The sequence below is a fragment of the Perca fluviatilis genome, chromosome 16 (assembly GCF_010015445.1).
Source record: "Perca fluviatilis chromosome 16, GENO_Pfluv_1.0, whole genome shotgun sequence".
NCBI lineage: Eukaryota > Metazoa > Chordata > Actinopteri > Perciformes > Percidae > Perca > Perca fluviatilis.
Window position 1 is genome coordinate 32,502,699 of NC_053127.1, and position 21,130 is coordinate 32,523,828.

Consider the following 21,130-nt stretch of genomic DNA (forward strand, 5'->3'; position numbering starts at 1 on the left):
TCCAGCCCCAGTTTCCCACCTCTGATTCCCACAGGACGTTACGTGAATGGTGACGTTTTCACTCGGAAACGTTCCGATGTCCATGAACGCACGGAGAGTGCCGCCCAAGATGATTGTGATTGGTTTAAAGAAATGCAAACAACCCAGAGTGTTTTTTCTCCTATCCCAGAATGTAAGTATGGAGTAGCCAGACCTTACTCCACAGTGCTGTGGAGATAGAGCTGGCAATGTGACACTACGAAAAGCCAAATTCATGTATGATTTCCTTCTGTAGAATCAGAAAATGGTTTAGTTTGGAAAAGAACAAGACTGAACTTTTTTTTTTAATGTTCAGCTTAGTTAGTTTGTCACAGTGATGACCTCAAATGAGCTGCTAGACTGCGTCCCATTGGGATGGCTGTGCATACCATACACATACAACTCTCTACAGAGACTGTGGCCTCTAGGTTTGGCTTTGAAGGTAGTGAGAGTGTGTTCTTTTGATTCATCTTTTTGGCTACTAATGACAGTGGAGCAGAGTGAGACACTGGATGGCTGTACAGGCACATGAAAACAAAAGCCTCACTTTTAAGCAACCGTTTCTTTTCCAGCTCTCTGAGTTCTCTTTTCCCCTGTTCTCCTTTTTAATTGTGATCCTCTTTTGGGCCGTCCATCTGTACAGCCCAATCATCTGACCGAGGCAGATATGTAAGCTGAGCCACGGCCAGGTCTCTAGATAATGTGTCAAAAACAATACAGGGTTGAGTCAGATGGGCTTGTTACGCAAAACCCCCTCTGCTTTATTTCATGTTTTATCGCAGCAATGATTTCATAAATAATCTGATTTAGAAAAAAAAACATTTATCTTAATTTCCTAACGCAGAAAACCTACAGTACGGTGTATTAAAGCGGTAAAGAAAAACCACAGTGTTTGTATGAAAGCGTTAAGCCTTTTTTGTCTTGGATTCATTTCTAAGGGTTTACAAAGGAAGAGCTTTGCCAGATTAAAAGCATAAGACACATAAGGAAGGGCAAACGTCCGTTATAACTGTAATCCCAGATATTATAGCCCCAGAAGGCAAAGTAAAAGATGTCCCTGCTGGGCTGTAGAGACTGCAGTATATTGGATATGGAGCTGTTCTCCATATTTGACTGTTGGTAGGGTCTCCCATTCTCTTCCTTACCAGCTGGGTGCTGTTAGAGACAAAGTTCCAGAGGATGGTGTTGGTGCTGGGGTCACTGCCTGGCGCTGCGCTGTACGAGGCCTTCAGCACCACCTTCTGGCCCTTGGTCACATCCATACTGGGTTGGGGCATCTGGATCTGGGCCCAAATGCCTGGATGGAGGGGAAGGGAAGAGAAAGGAAAACTGTCAGTGTGAGCCATCTGCAAAACGGGCCAGGTTTCCATCCACACTCGCTGTAAGATGAATGAATCCGTATTCATAACAGCATTGAAAAGTTTACTTGCAAAGCTGACACAGTAGAAAACATGTTCTAATTAATTAATAATAGTTAATTCCTTATTATCATTACTCATTCAGCTGTAGCTTTCAATGAAACTAAACACTTCATATGTCATGTAAAAATGTCACAAGCACAAGTTATGATCTGATCCCACATTATTCATGACAATGACTAAACATGGCGTGTGGAAGGGATTTGACATACCATAAATGATAATAACAGCATTCATGTCTAAACACAATGTCCTACTAAGCATCCTGCATGAATGTCACGAGACAAAGGAAAGTCTATGCAGTAAGAACATACCAAACGGTAAAATACGCTGAGGAAAATACGCATTAGTAAGGGTGTATATCGGCAAGTCTATCCGTTATCCTGAAAATCATTCCAAATGCTGTTCCTACCAACCACAGCTGGGTGAATATCCATGCAGGGGAGCCCTTGTGGAGGTGAAAACTCTACAATACACATCTTGTGTTTGTCATCAGGCTACTGAGCAGCAGAAACGCAGAACAACTGACACAAGCTCCGTTTCTTACAGGCCACTGCAAGAAGTCAATCTGTCAAGCTGCATGCTACATCTCTAAAAAGATTGGCTCTCAGGGATTTCTATGGGACTTTATGTGACGTTGATATGTGACGTTGATACGAGAGCAAAAAAAAAAAAAAAGAAACAAAATGCTGCAGTAGTGCAGAGATCCCCTGGGAAAAAAAACATTGCAGGAACAGTAGAAATGACTAGCCTGGGTAAACCCTGACGAACTTCTGGCAAATTTGAGATTTGCTCTGCAAGTCAGTCTGGCGAAGAGCCCATTGAAACCCATTTCCAATGTCCCCAAAGTCACCCCTTTGGAAATGAACTGTCAATGAACCTTTCCCAGACCCACTCTCAGTTACAACTGAGAAGGGTCTGGTGTCAGTCAGGCTAAGAAATGACCTTAAGAGTAGTCATTTCTCAGAAGGTATGCTAGCACACACCATAATGAAGGACAATGAACAACAATTTTATGTTAGATAATTCCCTAGACGTCAGGTTTACGTATAATTGTGTGCGGAGTAATATTGGTATCATCTTCTTGATGCTATATTTCTCACTAGTAAATTTGTGGTTCATCACAAGGGAAACAAATAAGAAATAACGTGTTTTACTAGGATTCATGTCTTTATTGCAAAGTACAAGTATCTGTAATAACTTGCATGTTTAGTTGATAACTGCATTCATTATGTCAAGGTCCAACGATGAGTTTAATGAAATAGAAAGCGCAATGGTGTGAATCCACCTAAGGCTGTTAAGTGGGAACAGCTAGAAGACAGCTCATTTATCTGGAGCAGCCTGAAATGAACTACTCAGTGTACATGTACATGCGTGGCCAGAGAGGGGCAGCAGAGAGCCAAAGGCCATCTGCTACTCACAGAAACTTATTTGGAATGCATTTTCTCCATGCTTATATTCACGTTTTCCTGTTGAAAATCATTTTATAGGTGGATACCATCTGTTACATATTTAATCTGTCACCTGTCAGGGAAATGACCTACATTCATTCAAGTATTTAAGCACATATTTGACTGAGACAGTGTTTGCTGTGTTGCTCAGTTAAGATCACTGTGCTTAATTTATGGATTAATTAAAATTTTTTTGCTTACAGTAATTAAGGGTGTTGTCGCAAGTGGATACCATTCCCTCCTTTGGTAAAACATGATTTTGCTTTGAATCATGCTGTGAATAAGAACAAAGTGTACATCTGCCTTTTAATTCTCTGTCCATCCCAACCATAACAGAGATAATAATCGGACAGAGATACAATAAAGAAGACACACACACACACACACACACACACACACACACACACACACACACACACACACACACACACACACACACACACACACACACACACACACACACACACACACACACACACACACACACAGCCTCTCCCCTGGTCTTCTCTTTCTCTCATCTCTAACCTTCCGACCTCTCCTCTAGGCAGGGTTTCTCTTTTTCCTTCATGACTTTTCTCCTCAAATATTCCTTTTAATGATTCCCACATTGAGAGAATGTGCACCTGAGTCAATTCTGATCAGTGTCACAGAGCTGCCAGCTCTCAGTGTGTAGGTGTGTGTTCCTCAGAAAGCATGCAAAGCAGAAATGTGGCACATTTAAAAAAAAAAAATGTATGGGATTTCTGTGTGTGCTGTTGTGTGTGATTGACATGACCTGCGTGTGAACGCTAATAAAAACAGATTGGAATCAAGCTAATGACATCCACTTACATGCACACACACTCTTACATGCACACACAATCTTGTTCCACTACACGGCACTCTACAAAGTGTGATTTTAAAGCCACATGCACCATGCATACTGTATTAACTGTCTTCACTGTACTGCAGCAGGGAATGTAGAAAGACATTCTATCCTACTCAGCCTAATTGGTGCCATTGTTTGGGTGCCCCAGTTGTCACTAACAAGAATATTTCTCCATGCACAGGAAGTGATGCAATCAAATGTAAGTGCAAAGTCCAATCCTAAAGTGTGAAGCAGACTCATCAGCCATAGCTGAACCTCTTCACTATATCTCCACCAGCTAGACACTACAAAGAAGAAACGTGGTCGACTAATGTCATGGTACATGACTTCTGGGTATTGAAGTCCTCAGTATTCAAGTAGTTGCCTCATGCTTGCTGCCATTTGGGGCCACCAACTTGCAAATTTCCCTAGCACTGCTTTAAAGTCCCAATGCAAGTGAAAGAAGTGTCCTGCTTGCTTACTCTAGCAGATCAGGGTGGTAACACGGAACACGGTGAACCAGCTATCAGCTAAAGAGAGAAAGACAGATTGATGTGGTGTGGTGCAATTGTCAAAACAACTTGTTTAAGCTTTTGTTGATTTGAGTTTTTATATACAGCTCCTGTTACAGAACAAAACATTTCTTTTAGGCATTTCTTTTCATATTCCAACCTCCAATAGGTTCATTTGAACTTGTGGGCTGTGGAAACAAGGTGTGAATGCAACCTATTACGTAAGTTGATATGGTGAATTGTCGGCAAACTGATGCTTTATACTCGGGCTGTCCTCGATTAAAGTAGTCTACTTAGTCGACCAACACTCATACGCTTTTGTCGACTAATCGATCATTTGATTTAATCGACAGATTTGTAAAACTGAGTTTCTCTTACAAAGAATAATGCAAAAGCACCCCTTTTTATTGTGTTTACCAGAGATGTGCACATGAGTTTCTTGGAAATAAGTCATTCAGCATGAAAAAGCATTAAAAATGACTAATTAACCAAAGAAATCTTAGTCGACTAAGACCAAAATGACCGATTAGTTGACTAATCGACTAAGTGGGGGCAGCTCTAGTTTACACACATCGAGCAGTTATGGAGGAACATTGGAGTCATTTGGAGTCACGTTTGTGTCCACCTGATGAATCAAAGTCCGATATTCAGCTCTGTTTTTGGTCTCCACCAACTCCTGGAGGGAAATATCTGTCTCGTTAGCTGCTAAATGCTCCACCATGCTCACCAGCTAGTTGCTAACTCTGTCTGTCTGCTGTTAGCTGTGAGCAGGTAGTGTACAGTGGGTTTTCAGAGCTGTTTCCGCTGAAAACAGCTGCCTGCTGCTGCTATGAGAGCGCTGAGAGTGAACCAACACAGTAAAGTTGCAGCCCCACAGCTGAACGATGAGATGAAACTCTATATAAAGCTACATAAAGCTGAGGGGAGCCACAATTCACATTACACATTAGTTTCATATTGGCATTTGGTACATTGTTATTCCAGAAAACTCAGATATAAGAAATAAGATTACAATCACGGTTTATGCCTGGTGTTAAATAAAATCTAGCTGTAAGATTAAATTTTAAATGGATGTTCTTTCCCCCGCCAAGCTAATGACATTAAGTGTTTACTCAAATGTCACTGAGATACTCATTATGTTTCTTATCGGTTTTGGGTTATAGAGAAAGGCATGCCAATGAAGCAAAAAATGAAATATGATAAAGACAGAGGCGAGGCAAGAGATGGATGAAAAAAGATGGACAATGGAAAAAGGAAAGGTGCCTAAACGGAAGAGAAAGGAAGGCCAAGAGATGACGAAGAGATTCACTGTGTCATTCGATCTTTAGACCCTGAGAAGACTTGCTGTAGCAGTGAGAAGCAGACCTCTTGTCTGGAGAGATGTTGACTGATGGATGGATGCTAGGATCAGTGCACATGCAGAGATGACAGAAAGAGTCAAGGTGGAGCAGCTCTCCGATGATTGCAGTATACGCCTGTAACAGACTCCACTGAGTGGCTGCTGGAAGTGACGGAGAGAAGGATGAGAAAGGATGGAGGAATGGACGCTCCGACATAAAATGACAATCTCTGGGACAAGGATTATAAGAAAGACAACACAATCATAGACTTGTATTCTTAAAGCAACAGGGGTTTACATTTTCGGACTTGTGTAATTAGAATGAATGCAATGCTTATTAGCTTCCGTATCTATACTCCTACCTCTTTCTCCAAACTGGGGGCGTGCAGACCACCATCTACTGTAGCTACCACACTGAGTATGGAGAAGTACCTCAAACAGCCCCACTTCAAAATATCCAAACTATCCCTTTAAGAGGTTCAGTTGTTGCTGATGAGTCCAGCTTTGCATGGATTTGGTGCTTACTCACTATTGTGGAAAAGACAATGTGGCATTTTGTTCTAAATCTGCAATTTGTGACCTGTAGTGTACAAACAAGACTTCCCAGCAGGGATCACCTAGACACCAACATTTCATTTTTGGAAAATGGGCCAAATCTTCAGCTCCTCATTAGTGTAGATGGGCCTCTCTTCAGGATTTAGCCTGATTAGACGGGTGTGTTTTTCTCCATACAAATCTTGCCAAGTGCTGCTTTAAAAAGATTTCCTGACAGAAATCCTCCCTGATCCCGATGTGAGTGCACCCCACCAGAAGAAAAAGATGAATGAATGTATGGAGAGATAGAAAGTAGAGGGATAAAATAGAGAGATGAACAAGGGCGCACAAATCACACTCCTAACATTCACTCTTCACTCTTAATTTGGTCAGTGAGGCTTAATCTTTCCCAGCGTGGCAGCTCTGAAATGCACTCTGCAGGCTTCATGACGATTGGCTTTAAATATTCCATGGTGACTGATGGCAGGGCAGATGGGAGCGAGCTGGCTCACTGTAGAGAGAATGAAGGGAGTAATGAGGTCTGGATGGTCTCACTGAAAGATAATGGGTGAATTTCACTAAGTCGGATTTAACAAGGTGTTTCATGGTTAGGTGGCTTTTATTCATCCTTCTGCCTTCACAAGTGTGCACTCAAGTGTGCACTTGTAGCAGGACTTACAGTACGGAAGTGGATATTTGGAAATAGTAGGTTTTAAAGCAGTGCTTTCCAAACTTTATAAAAAAAACAGTACCCAACCCGTGATAAAAATATGCATATATGTACGCAGGTGCTTATCAGTTTGAACAAACCAAAGCCCTAAAACGTGTTGTGTTACTGTAACCGGCAACCGTGAGTTGTCATGTCATTAGCTAAATGTGTATATCATGTATGCGTGTATGCATGAATCTATGAATGTATGTATGTGTACATATATACATATTTCTTTTTCTCTTCTTGATTATGTGCATGTTTTTGCATATATATATATATATATATATATATATATATATATGTATAAGCCCACTATGATAGTAACATCTGTGCTGGTACTTTATTTTTTATGTGTGCACTGTGTTTTCTGTTTTAGTAATTGAAACTAAATGTAAAGGGTTTAAAAACATGTTTAAAACATCAACCGGGCTAACGATATGTATTGGCACAATAAAGTATGAAAAAAAAAAAAATCAAAAAATAAGTAGGTAAGATAAAAGTTAAAACAATAGTAGCCGTTTCACTGCTGTATGGACATACTAGAGCTATGTACTACAGTAGATTTCCAGTATTCTAATTTTATGAAAGCTGTTGGGGGGAAAAAATGTATCCAAAACAATTCAGTTTGACAGGCCAGGAAATGACACACACACACACACACACACACACACACACACACACACACACACACACACACACACACACACACACACACACACACACACACACACACACACACACACACACACTTTCAGTATTATTGACAGCGACAGTAAAATTAAGCTGTTTCTTTGGCCACACATTATTCATGCATCAGTGTTCAATACAGTGTTGTGAAAAAAAAGCTGAGCTCAATTGTGTGTACAGTTATAATGTATGGACTCAGTGCAAATGTATGGATAGGACTCCAGGCAACATATCAGTGTTGAAAAAACAAAGAAGTGTTATCTAATTCATGGGTTGAGAGTATGAGCCTCAGAGCCAAGTGTGTATTGTACACATGAGTTGGTTGGCGCTCCTTTGAGCTCTATGGAGGCACAACAGAGCCAGTTCTTTCCATTGATGAACATAGTTTGCTGTGTGTGTGTGTGTGTGTTTCTGTATGTGCAAATCTTGTAATTACAGGAAACACTTGAGATTGAGCCTGTTTACTTCCACAGGCCTCACTGTAGATAAAGCAGTAGCCGAGCAGACTTTGATGACGGTGACCTCGACGAGCGTCTTTCATGCTAAAAAGATGGGTGGAGTGGGTCGGTCGCTTCCTCTCAGAGCGATATCAGCCACTTTGAGTAAACTGCTAAAGCGATTGGGGGGGAATAGATGGAGAATGAGAATGTCATAGGTAAGACGCGTTCTTTCTACATAAATCAAACTCCAGAACAGCCTTATGTAAGAAAGAGAGGACAGGATGAGGACAGGATGAGAACAAGAGCGATAAAAGGCCCGAGAGATGAGGACGAGATGTTATAATCTGGATGATCAGCAGGGAGAATTAGTTCAGTGTCGCAAAGATGTCCCCATGGAGGACGAGTGAGTCCTGTCCCTGAAGGCTGGGTGGAGACGTGATGCCTTGCTCTCTCATGGAGATAAAGTACTGAACCAGCTCACGGGACGGGCATATCATTTCACCAGATCTGATCTGGGTTAGTGGTTCTTCTGTCATCAAAGTGGGAGGAAATACAAACAGGAGTGAGATCAAATAAACGCATGCTGCGATGTTAATAATTTGATGGTTGTCTGCATAAACCTGTTCCATGTTTACCCGTACGCCAAGAAGACACTGAGGTGTTATAGAAGCTTTCAGGCAGATGGAAAAGTCTCAGGAATACATTTTGAGAATTATTTCTCACTGACAGATTAGCGTGCTTGTTTGCCTCGTCAGTAAACTGCGGCTCTACTTCCTTCCTTGGAAGGGTCGCAGGAGGTGTCAGACGTGCATGTACTGTTACGTTCGTAAATGTAAAGTAAATGTAATATGAGGACACTGACTAATAGTTATGTGGGTGCTATGTGAGGGCTGTAACACAAAGCTACTATCTGGATCTGTTTTAGTTTTTTTTTATTGCTTTTCTACTACCATTTCTACCCTCAATAGTTCTTAGTATAACTGCTCACAAAATATACTTAATCATTATTATAACATATTTGAACCATACACCTAAATTCATCAAACAAAGCACGGTTTTGATTTGAACCTTAAAAAAATTATAAAAGTGAGTCTAAACTAAGTCTAAGAGCAGAAATAGGAGGAGGTTATAACAGTGGGAACATTAATGTGAATGTAAAGTTGGTTTATGATTAAAAAAAATAGTAGTAGTCTTGACCATTTTGTATTGCACGTTTAAGACGAGCCAAAGTCCCTAGTGTCGCTTTGCCAGACCTTCCTCCACAGCGCTGAGGAGGAGGGTCTGGCTAGTCCACACGGCCGGATGGAGCCGCTGCAAAATAGTCTCAGGAAGGAACTTGTTTTGGTGGAACATGTGTACGTTCAAAAGTAGTTTTAGTCGTTCAACAGAAAACTCTGATTGGACAGATAGTCTAGCTAGCTGTCTGGATTTACCCTGCAGAGATCTGAGGAGCAGTTAACCATAGTCCTCACAAATCCTCAGAAGAGTTTAGAATTACAACACAAAGGAAGCGGAAGGAAACGGACATCGGTGAAAAGACACACATCCGGCGGCACCGGAGCAATCCCGAAAGTGGAACATCGTGGCTATAGACTACAAAGTCCCTGACTTCAGCTCTTTGGTTCCCCTCTACTGGCCAGTCACACAAGGCACTGGGCTTGATCCCGCACCGCACAACTAATATGGTAACAACTGATTAAGAAAGCATTGGGAATCTGACTAAAATGAGATAAAACGATGGTTTGAGTTGCAAAACGGGAAGGTGCTTTTATTTACAAAAAACGTGGTTGAACAATAGTTTGAAGCCACCCTCAGACTGAACAACCCCATGCTCTGGTGGCCAGAAGCTTATATATCTGAAGCCCCTCCCACTAGACCAACCAAGTGTTAATTGACTCATTTATCTCCCATTATGTAACCTTTTAGACAATTATGACTTGACTGCTAGTTTCCACGATGAACCAACAACATATTCTTAAACACGCCATTTCCCAGCCATATAACTTCAAAGAACAGTAGTACTACTTTCTCTCTTTGTTTTACTGCACACCTTTCCAACCACTCAGTACATTAGTTAGTTAGTGTTTTTTTATATTAAGCACTGAATTATTTAGTCACACCTAACATCACACATTCACAGCTATAACACATGAAGACAATGCTTTTACCTTCATGCACATACAGTGTGTGTATATTTAATAGCACATATTCAGAACAGAGTAACCCACAAGCACTGCTTGTAGAGTAGGTGTTGAATTTAATCATTGCATCGATGCACCCCTGGGCGATTCTGCATCAACGCGGTGACAGACCATAATCGATTATTGCCTACTAGTTTGCTGCTTTTTTTTTAAAATGTGCCTTTTGTGTAGCCTGACAAGCCAGACCCACATCAATATGTTGGGTCTGGGAACGCACCATTGGCAGGGCTCAATCTGAGGGGCGGGATAAACGGTTGTCTTTCAAATTCCCTCTGCACGCAATAGGATAGCGCTAGTTCAAATATCTGGTGGCTAAACATATCCACCTCCAATACCCAGGTGGCAATACTGTATGTTGGATAACATTTAACTTGGTAACAAGCCAAAATTAAGCCTAAAGATCTGCTTTAAAATCATTCAGAGCTCCGAAATCCCACTTTAGGCAGAAGCATTTATATCTCCCTCTGTCTGATACTGACACACTTTAAAAGGAAATGAAGGATAAATATTGAAAAGGAAAAAAAAATGCTAACTATTTATGGACCATGCTTGGATTAAACCACTAGGGGGCCCTGGGGCAGGACTGAGATGAGTTCCCAGTTGGTGACCCTCCTCTCCTCCCAAACAATAGCTATGCTCCACTCACTTTTCACATACACAAGAATAATGCAAAAGTAATCCCATTACAGTGAGAATCCAAAGAGTGCTCACTTTTAATGTTTTTTTTCTGAATCCTACTAATGTTAAGAAAGTTGGTCCTCACGAACATAGAAGCACAAGAGTCCTCCAACACACACACACACACACACACACACACACACACACACACACACACACACACACACACACACACACACACACACACACACACACACACACGCAGCTTCTCATTCACACAGGGGGCTCAGGGCAAGAGACCGAGCAGAGCTCATCATCTGATAACTGTGCGATAGCCGTTCTTTCCAGTATAATTAAAGGAGAGACACAGCGGTGGGACTCTCAGAGAGAAGAGTGTGTCGTCTCTGTCCTCGAGCTGCAAAACTACCAGCCACTCATCAGCTGGATACACTGAGAGAGAGAGAGAGAGAGAGAGAGAGAGAGAGAGAGAGAGAGAGATGAGAGAGAAGAGGGAAGCATCTGTCTAATTGGGGGAACAGAGATAGTGTGAGGCCAGGAGGGTCAACAGTGTGTGTGTGTGTGTGTGTGTGTGTGTGTGTGTGTGTGTGTGTGTGTGTGTGTGTGTGTGTGTGTGTGTGTGTGTGTGAAGCCGTGGAAGTCTGCGTGTGTTCATGCCCAAGTTTATTTTTATGGCTTTCTATCTTCCTGCAATACACACACATGTACACGTCTCCAATGCTGGACTTGCTCCCTCGACAGCTGATAGAAAGTTTGTCTGAATTCAGAATTGTAGAACTGCAAAGATTCATTGATGAGTTGTCAACCATTAAATCAATCGTCCAAGTTTTTTGATAATTGATTAAGTTTGAGTCCCAAAAAATCTCTGATTCCAGCTTCTTAAATGTGAATATATTGTAGTTTCTTCACTCAAGTTTCTGTTTCTTGAGATAAAACAAGACATTTGAGGACGGGCTTTGGGAGACACTGATCGTCATTTATTTATTTTTTTTACCATTTTCTGACATTTTATAGACCAAACAACGAATCGGCAGATGATTCAACGATGAAAATAATGGTTTGTTGCAGCCCTAGAATATTTACAGTCTACAGTCACCGTCACTGTGTGGAACGTCCTGCTGTCCATGCATATAGTGTGACAGTGTGTGCAGCATTTATCTAGGTCACCATGTTCACATACACATATTAATATAGCGATGCAATGTGTGGCCTTTATTACTGCTTACAGTACCTGTGGCATACACTAATATTGAGAATTCCTTTAGATTCATATTCATTGTATTAAGCTGTATACTATACGTTGAACTAGTTTATAAAATACAGGATTGTGTTTAAAGTCACCAGAAGTGAGCGAGTGGGGAAACATGGCTATGGTGCAGCTGCTCAGCGTGTTTGTCAGGGAGGGAAAACTGACCATGGATGAAGTTTTCATCACCACGGGCCATTGGTCAATCAGACGTCTGTTCTTCCATGTTTCCCATCTGATGTGATTTTTTTTTATTTCATTAAACAATAATTCTGCCGGGCAAATGAAAAATGGATCAGAGGCTCACTGCAGCACTTCACAGGCTTCAGCTTCTCTTTGGTTGGTGCTGCAGCAGGTCTGCCCCCAACTTTGGCACAAACTGAAAAATCTTGACATCGATGGGACTTTTGGGGCGTTTGGTGAATCGGTCCTAATGACTCTGATCCCTGACTTGTCCTCTAGTGCCACTGCCACCCGTACAGGAGGTCAGGATTTCCACTTATTCAGTGCAAAATCTCAACATCTGCTAACTAGATGGATTGGCACACAACATTGATGGTTCCAGGATGATGAATCCTAATGACTTTGATGACGCCCTGACTCTGTACTAGGGCTGCACAACTAATCCCAATTTTATCAATTGCAATATGGAATAGTGCAATATCCAAATCGCAGGCGGGGTGGGGCGCAATATTGATTAAAGGAAAAATATGTGTTAAAGTGCCCATATTATGAAAAAATCACTTTTTCTGGGATTTGGGGTGTTCTTTTGTGTCTCTGGTGCTTCCACACATATACAAACTTTGAAAAAAATCCATCCATGCTGTTCTGAGTGAGATGCGGTTTCTGAATGTGTCCTGCCTTCAGTCTCCTAGTGAGCTGTTCAAAATCGGCTCGGACTGTGACGTCACAGTCCGAAATGAGCTGGCTAACCACAACCGTTAGCTTGTTAGCATGCTAACCGTTAGCATTAGCATGCTAACGCTAATGCTAACGCTAGCATGCTACGTCGTTCTCAATAGCAAAGCATTGCTACAACACACACAAGTTCACCATAATCTATAAAAGAACTACTTACATGTGCGCCCTCGTTTAGAAGTCTCCCAGCTAATCCTGCCTTGTAACTGACCAAAGTTGGAGAAACAGGCTTTCTTTTACTGTCTCTAGAGTTAGCTAGCTGACATGCTCTACATCTGAGCTACTGAGCATGTGCGAGTGCAATCAAAGATAGTACAGAAGAAGAAGATGAAAAGAGGTCTCACTCTGTAGCTAAAACAGAAACCAGGTGAAAAGAGGATCTGCAGCAGTGAGAGAGAGATGTGCAGTACAACAAAAATATGGTGTTTTTTGAAAATTAAACCATGTAAACCTATTCTGGTACAACCTTAAAATACAGTTATGAACCTGAAAATGAGCATAATATGGGCGCTTTAAACCATTCTGTCTGAAGTATTGTGGTGTTGCAGAGACGTCCCGGCCTACAAATCCTATCCTACAGAAACATATTTATTTGGTACAGATCCTCGCAAAACTCACACTATAATCATTTAAACTTTTTTAAATGTTAGTATTTCTCAATGAAAATGAGAATAATGAAACAAAACGGTTCATTCCCTCCTCTATCATGAACCATATCGCAATCACATCAGTCAAAATAATCACAATTAGGTATTTTTCTCATATCGTGCATGCAGCCCTATTCCGCTCAAGCGGTTTTGAAAGTCTGACACTGAGTCAGTTTCCTTTGTTCCATGTGTCACAGCCGCTGCTGCTGCTGCAAAGGCTAACACTGTTGGTAAGCAGGCTTAATCAGCAGACCATAATAGAAAAGACCAGGCTATAATAACTTACTTCCTGCAACACCAGCATGCACCGTTCCTTTGCCCTCCCACAGTATGTCTACCTGAGATCTCAGCCCCCAGGGGAGACGCGCCTCATGGTTTGATAGTTAGTTGTATAGTAGTGAAGTTAGTTGGTTTTGAAGATGGTGAGCATGGTATTATACCTGACATCAGCATGTTGGCATTGTAACTGTGAGCATGTCAGCTCCCTGAGATGAGCATTTAGCTCAAATAATTATGAAGGACTGTGGTTGAGCTACACTGTCAATGTGTTGAACATGACCCACCTGCTTATAAATGAATTATTTATAGTTCATGAGGCAAAATCAGTTTCCCATTAAGGAGAAATTAAGTTGAAGACCACATTCATTCTGGGAGCGTGCCTATGTTCCCACAGCCCTATGTTCCCACATTTCTAAGATTGTTTTCTAAATTAGGCCCTATGTTCCTACATTTCCTTTTTCATGAATTTGTATCATATTGTATCCCCCTTTCTCCCAATTTGGTAGCCAATTACACCCAACCTATTATCCAGTAGCAATGGACTACAGATGGAATGTAACCCTAACCCTAACATAGGGCCTAATTTTAAGAAAAATCTTAGAAATGTGGAAACATAGGGCTGTGGGAAAACAGGGCTGTGGGAGCATAGGACTGTGGGAACATAGGACTGTGGGAACATAGAGCTGTGGGAACATAGAGCTGTGAGAACATAGGGCTGACTCCTTCATTATTAGTATTGGCCATTCTTATAAACAATGTTTAAAAGGCTATCATACTCTACTGAGTAATGGGCTTAGTGTGTACAGTATAATAATCCTACAGGCAACACTTTTTAATTAGTGACCAACCAAACATATCATCCAGCAAAAACTTACAGCTAACAATAAACGTAATAATTATTTGTCGCCAACGCAGGATTAAAGGTGTTAGAATGAGGATATGAGCTGAAACAATACCAACCTCCTCACTCCTTAATTGGCCTGTTTCTAAAAGCAAAACCAAAGGCAAGCATAAACACAAAGCTAATATACAAATGTTATCTGAGCGTGTGTATCACACACAAGGGAGTGTGACACATCAGCACATCATTTGCTCATGGAGATATACTCATAAATCACACAAACCATAATCATATTATAGTGTTAACATGAACCATGTCTTGACTTGTAATTTTGTCATTATTACATTACAAGATTGCAGAGAAACAGACACATTCCTGCATATTCCTGCAGTTTCTCTGTTCCCATGTTCTTATGCAGCAGTGTTCATGTGCCAGTGTGATGTACAGGTTACTGATAGCAGCTGAGCCTTTAGCAAGAACGGAGAGCGTCTTGGTTAATTGGAGCTGCCTTCCATCTGATCTAGACACCATGGGAAGATCTGTCAATCGACAGAGCTTGAGGCTCTAATTGAGCACATGCTGCTGATAAAAAGCCAACTCCGTCCATCCAACACGATCGGTCTTATCAGCTGACGGAAACAATGGCACCTCAAATCAAATCCAGCTTTAGACACACAAAAAAGAAGAAGTCATGCCCGCGGCCACGGCTCGAACTTAACAGCAAAAGTCTAAAACTGTTCTGCTTTGATTAGAAGTGGGACGGGACAATCTTTATGCCAAAAAAAAAAAAAAGAAGCAAAAGTCCACATCGTCTACAAAAAAAATTAAAGACCGCTTCACAACACACACACACACACACAAACACACACACACATTTTAACCATTTATTTATGTCCACATGAAGAAAATGATACAGGGACACAAATATTACGGATGCAGTACAATACATACGCAAACTCATGGACCAGTGGCATGCAGCAGGTCTTCACAATATCACTTAATAAATAACAATACTCTGTCCTGAAGGGTATAAGTAGCAGCATCTCCGCCATATGTGGCACCTACCAATAATAGCAGATATGGCACAGTACTTTGCAGGCTGTTTAGCCCTCTTTTTGGCCATCCCAAGTTGTTGCAGCCCTCTTACTACCAACCAGTGTGCGTGTCCTAGGCTACCAAATATGAAAGCGAGTAGTCTGCACTTCTAAAACTGTCTAAAAGTCTAAAACTAAAACTGGATGGGACAATCTTTTTGCAAAAAAAAGAAGCAAAAGTTCACATCGTCTACAAAAAAATTAAAGACAGCCTCACAACGCACGCAAGCACGCAAGCACACACACACACACACACACACACACACACACACACACACACACACACACACACACACACACACACACACACACACACACTTCCTCTGCATTGTGTGGATGATGGCAGGGAGGAAAAAGCTGGGCCCGCTGATAGCGCTGTGACGGAGCTTTCTTCCAGGATTAGCCTGTTTGTCTTGGTAGGTAGTGTTAAAGTGAAGTCTAGTAGTCGGGGTCAGACAGGAAGTAGCCCCCACAGAGACACCAGCAGCATTTAACACACTCCCCACTGGCTGACTACTCCCACTGAATAGTGGCTTACTGACGTCACTTACTGGTAGTAATATTATTACCAAACGATAAAAAGCTAACGCCATAAGAAATTGCAGATTACTGTAAACTTACTGTCCCAAAAATAAACAATTATTTATTATACTTGCTAATTTCTATTTCATGATAAGAAATGCAATGTCGCTCCCCTTATGGTGGACCACCATGGGACCTTACTTAGGAAAAAAAGATGTACTGAACTGAACGGGGAGAGACAAATAATTATGTAATCCTGTATGCTGTATGCTGAATTGAGCCAAGAGTTGTGGTGTACAGTGGCGCCAGCAGCCGTAACCCTGTGCGCACTATGTCATTTTTTTTTCTGTGAGACATGAATGAGAACGATGCGAGACTGCTCTCAGGAGCAGCAGCCGACAGCAGCTCTGTCCTGCTCTCTGCTCTGTTCACAGCATTCCTTTTCTCATTAATTCTACCTTATTTTACCAACAACCCATCCACTATCAGGCAAATCACAATTTTCATTTTCATGACTCAATCCGTAGATAAACTGGTATCTGAGTATCGCTTAACCCACGGACGGAGCTAGCATGTTGTCGATTCATGTGTGTAAACATGGACATGAATATTCCGGTTATGAGGCTTATCTCGTTTTTGACCTACTGTTATCTTACAAAAGTTGTTGTTTAAAACTCTACGGAGACAACACTGCCTCTGAGAAATGACCAAAGAGCCTGCCTGTCCTCAACGGGATGACCGTGGACATGGCTTGTGGTAGCAAATGTTTCAAGTACACATCATTTTGATACATTAACCACATTTTCAAATTTCAAATCCTAACAGTTCATTTATAACCTAAGAAAAATCTCACGTTTTGTTTTGGTGATATAAGAAATACAGTGACAGTTGCAAGTCAAGCTTAAGTTCCCCTCGCAATTGGCTCTGGTTGATGTGAAATGCATGCTGGGATATATTTCTACCACAACCTCAAACAAGCCTAACAAATCTATTGATATGCTATGAAGAGGTTCCACAAATCCATTCAGAATCCATGCAGTAATAACAAAGCAAGATCCAACATATCATCTGCCACCAAAGCCGCCATGTGGACCAATCAGTGATGAATAATGCCACTTTGGTTTGAGCTGTAACTGTGGTGCCTCTCTAGGTTAATGCATGTCACTTTGAAAAAAAAAAACGCACAAGCGTGAGGCAACATTTCCTGCGTTTATTCAAAATCCAGACAGCAGGACACAGAACTGTCATCAGCACACAGAAAGCAGAAGGAGAAAAGGCATTTGATTTGTCCAGGGAGCCACGGACAGCTGTGGACATCAATCTGGACGATACAGACAGATGACAGGTGACACGATCAGCTCAGGACACTGTTGGGTCATTGGGAATTCAGCCCAGGGTTATTACACCATAAGCCCCTCCTACTACTACTACAACTACTACTACTACTACTACTACTACTACTACTACTACTACTACTACAGTAGTGTATGTGCTATGTCGTTTACTCAGGGTAAACTATTTCCTGTTAAAGACACCCACACACACACACACACACACACAAAGAATGTGTTGACATATAAACCCACCAGGCTTCAATCTGGGAATCAGGGTATCATTTCTCCACTTTAATCAAACGACGGCAAACATTATGGTTATGATGTGACTCTGTCGTGTCAAAGAAGATGGACGGAGATGCGCTGTCTCCAGTGGTTGATGGTGTGTGTGTGTGTGTGTGTGTGTGTGAGTGGATGCCATTAAAGAGATGTGCTCTCATGGTTGGAGGTTGACAGGCGCTTAAGTGAAACCAGGAGAGATGGGATTGTGTTGCACATGAGTGAAGTAAGGACAGCTATGTGATCACTGTGTATAAAAGCTACGTGAATGGATGACTGAACAACCGTGTGTACTTTGAGATGTTGGGTATTTCTAACACAGGCGTAGATGTCGGGTGGGATGCAGGGGATATGCCCCCCGATATTTAGAAAAAGTAGATTTGTCCCCCTCAAAAATTATGAAAACAAAGAGCTAAAAAAAATAACCATTCAATACAACAATGATGTGAACAATGCAGGGGAATAATAATAATTTCCTTTACGTAAATAAATACATTTGTGCAGAAAAGGCACAAATTGTTACATAAAAATTCACCACAACGCCGTAAGTTACTTGTTTGATGCTCAAAATGTTATTTGGGAGGACCCCCAGACCCTCCCAGTTCCACTGTGTTCTAATATAATGTATCACATGTTGTGTATGTGTTTAGTTGTTATCGATCCATAATGCATGTGTGCTGCTGCTAGCCGAGCACAGAGCTCTGAGAGCGAGAAACGCAAAGCTAGGCTGAGGTTAAACTGATTAGATGTGGCGATCATTACATTAAGTCTCATTTTCAACTCAACCGATTCTCTGACAAAACGCTTTCGTCGCAAAAAAGTATAGAGAGGCGCAGGAAGTCAAGCGAGCCTCGGAGGGGGGGGGGGAACGACACAAGAGCAGAACAAGGACTTGGTTTTTCGGGGAGATGAAAGCAGTTTGTCTGGCACTGATGGAGCGGACAAGGTCCATAATGACGCCATTTGGTCCTCCCATGGTGCAATGCACACGCTGCATTCGGTCCGCCTCCTCTCGCTCAGAACCAGAGAGAGCAGATGTTGATGTTTGGATGCTAAGCTCCAGTGTGTCTAATTAATCCACGTATCTTATTAGGGAGTCAGGAATCAGGTGTGACAGTGTACAGTAGAGACACACTTTCCTCATCGTGGTCGGGTTCTAACACGTTTGATTGCTTATTTAGTTTCTGACAGCTTCCTCTTATTGAGATTTATAGCTTCGGCCTTCTTCTAAGTGCTTTATTAGGTGTTACACATCTTTCAAGATGGAAGTCTTTGGTGTTGAAAATGGGTTTCTCCATAATTAAGAGCCTGGTCTTGCGCACCCTTGAAGAAGGCAAGGAAGGAGAGAGGAGGACGATGCTTGGAATCAAAGATAAGAGCTGAGCAGGGAGAGAGGGAGAAGCATTCATCTTGTTGTGGCACAAAGACTGATAACGTATATAGAGATTGGTAGGGAGGGCTTGTCTGCTGTGTAGTAATGCTAATTGAAGATGCCGGACAACAGAACATGCTAATTTGGGAGGGAAGAATGTGATTTGGAAAGGTAATCGCATGTTGCTGTGATTCAAAAGACACGCGGCAGTATGTTTTCTGGATTACATCATCACTGGTGGACTGCACATGGAGACAATGATGATGAGACCTAAAAAAAACGGACGGACTGTAAAATGACCATGACACAGAGCGTCAGACAGGCCGGATTACAGTTTTCTCAGAAGGTGTAGTGGCTTTCCCACACACCGTGTCACAACAATTTAGTGACGCTCTTTAGTCAATATGTTGCCACATTCACATAAAACACACACACACATGCACGCACACACACACATGCACAATTACACACACACACACAAACTTGCATGCACGCACACATGCACGCACGCACACACACACACACACACACACACACACAAACTTGCATGCACACACACACGTGCATGCACGCACACACACACACACACACAAACACTAACTGTAATCCTTACACACGGATCAAGCCTAGTAAAGAGGATTACCAGTGAATTCTGGAGTGCAAATACAGTATGCTGTCGAAATCTTGCAACAATTAGGTTTGAAATATTGGTCATTAATTAATGGAGAAGTAACTGTCCTATGAGGTCTTATGGTGCTGCTCAGTAATTTTGGAAAATATGTTTTTTTGCAGAAAGTCAGACACGATTCATGTCATTCATGACTGGTCTAAATGGAAGAAACCATTAAACTATGTAGACTAGCTACTTTTATTGTAGCAGCACAAATATCCAGGAAAGAAATGACCAAAACAACAAAATCTGCGAGTCGGGCAGGCAAAACGCTCTGCTTCTGAGATGCTCCAGGTGTGGTATGACACATGGGCGGACGACGGAGCAAAACCACTGCACAACCAGAACGCGGCACATCCGCGCCTGCTGGAATTCGTGGAAACGTTGCTCTGCTAAATCCTATTCGCTGGGAGCTATCGGTACAGTGTGCAGCTATTTTGTCTGATAATGCCTCTAGCTGTTTTTTGTTTTATCCAGCACATGTAAAAGTTCTCTGAATGTGGTGCTAAAAACTGCCTTTCTTAGCTGTGACATGAGACATTTGACCCTTACTTCTCAGGTTTATATCTTTTAGAGGTGAAAACAGGACAATCTCAGGCCTAGGATAAGCCAAGAAGAGCTAACCTGCTAATATGTGTTGCTGCAGCCTTGTGACAAACTCACAGCGTAATGAGCTGACTGATAAACATTCAATCAGTTGTTCAAAAGAACATCAATCACATCACCATAACGTACTGGGGCGCTCTCAGCATCCTCTGATAACATCCTGTCTTTCCTTCTTTCAGAAGACACTATCCTAATTAGCGATCCCAGAGAGAGCATGTGGGCGTGGGGGTTTCAAAAACAAACAAAAGAGCTCTCGGAGGCGGGAAGTGACAAGCAAAGTTCACTGTCCCCAGAGGAAATGGGTATTTTGCTGTTTGGTCTCCGATATCTCCTCCAGCCTCCAGAAATGCCCCTTTTATTGTCCACAGTGGATCTACAGTAACTGAGTTGAAAAAAAAAAAAGAAACCCACACAGGATCGAACTATTAAATCAGTGTGTCAGGGATATTTGTTTTGAGTATAGGCCTCAAGAGACAGTGAGAAAACAGAGGAGAAACAGTCCCTTGGGTATTCATGACAAGCAATCA

The 21,130-nt window shown here is 41.8% G+C and overlaps 1 protein-coding gene across 1 annotated transcript in view; it reads right to left on the reverse strand.

Annotated features, from left to right (window-relative positions):
- The window catches only part of esama (endothelial cell adhesion molecule a), a 73,983-nt gene that overhangs the window by 9,639 nt on the left and 43,214 nt on the right, over positions 1-21,130 (reverse strand). Inside the window, exon 2 of the mRNA XM_039777929.1 lies at positions 1,164-1,315. Coding sequence (XP_039633863.1) covers positions 1,164-1,315 — 152 coding nt within the window. The remainder of the gene's footprint in view (positions 1-1,163; positions 1,316-21,130) is intronic.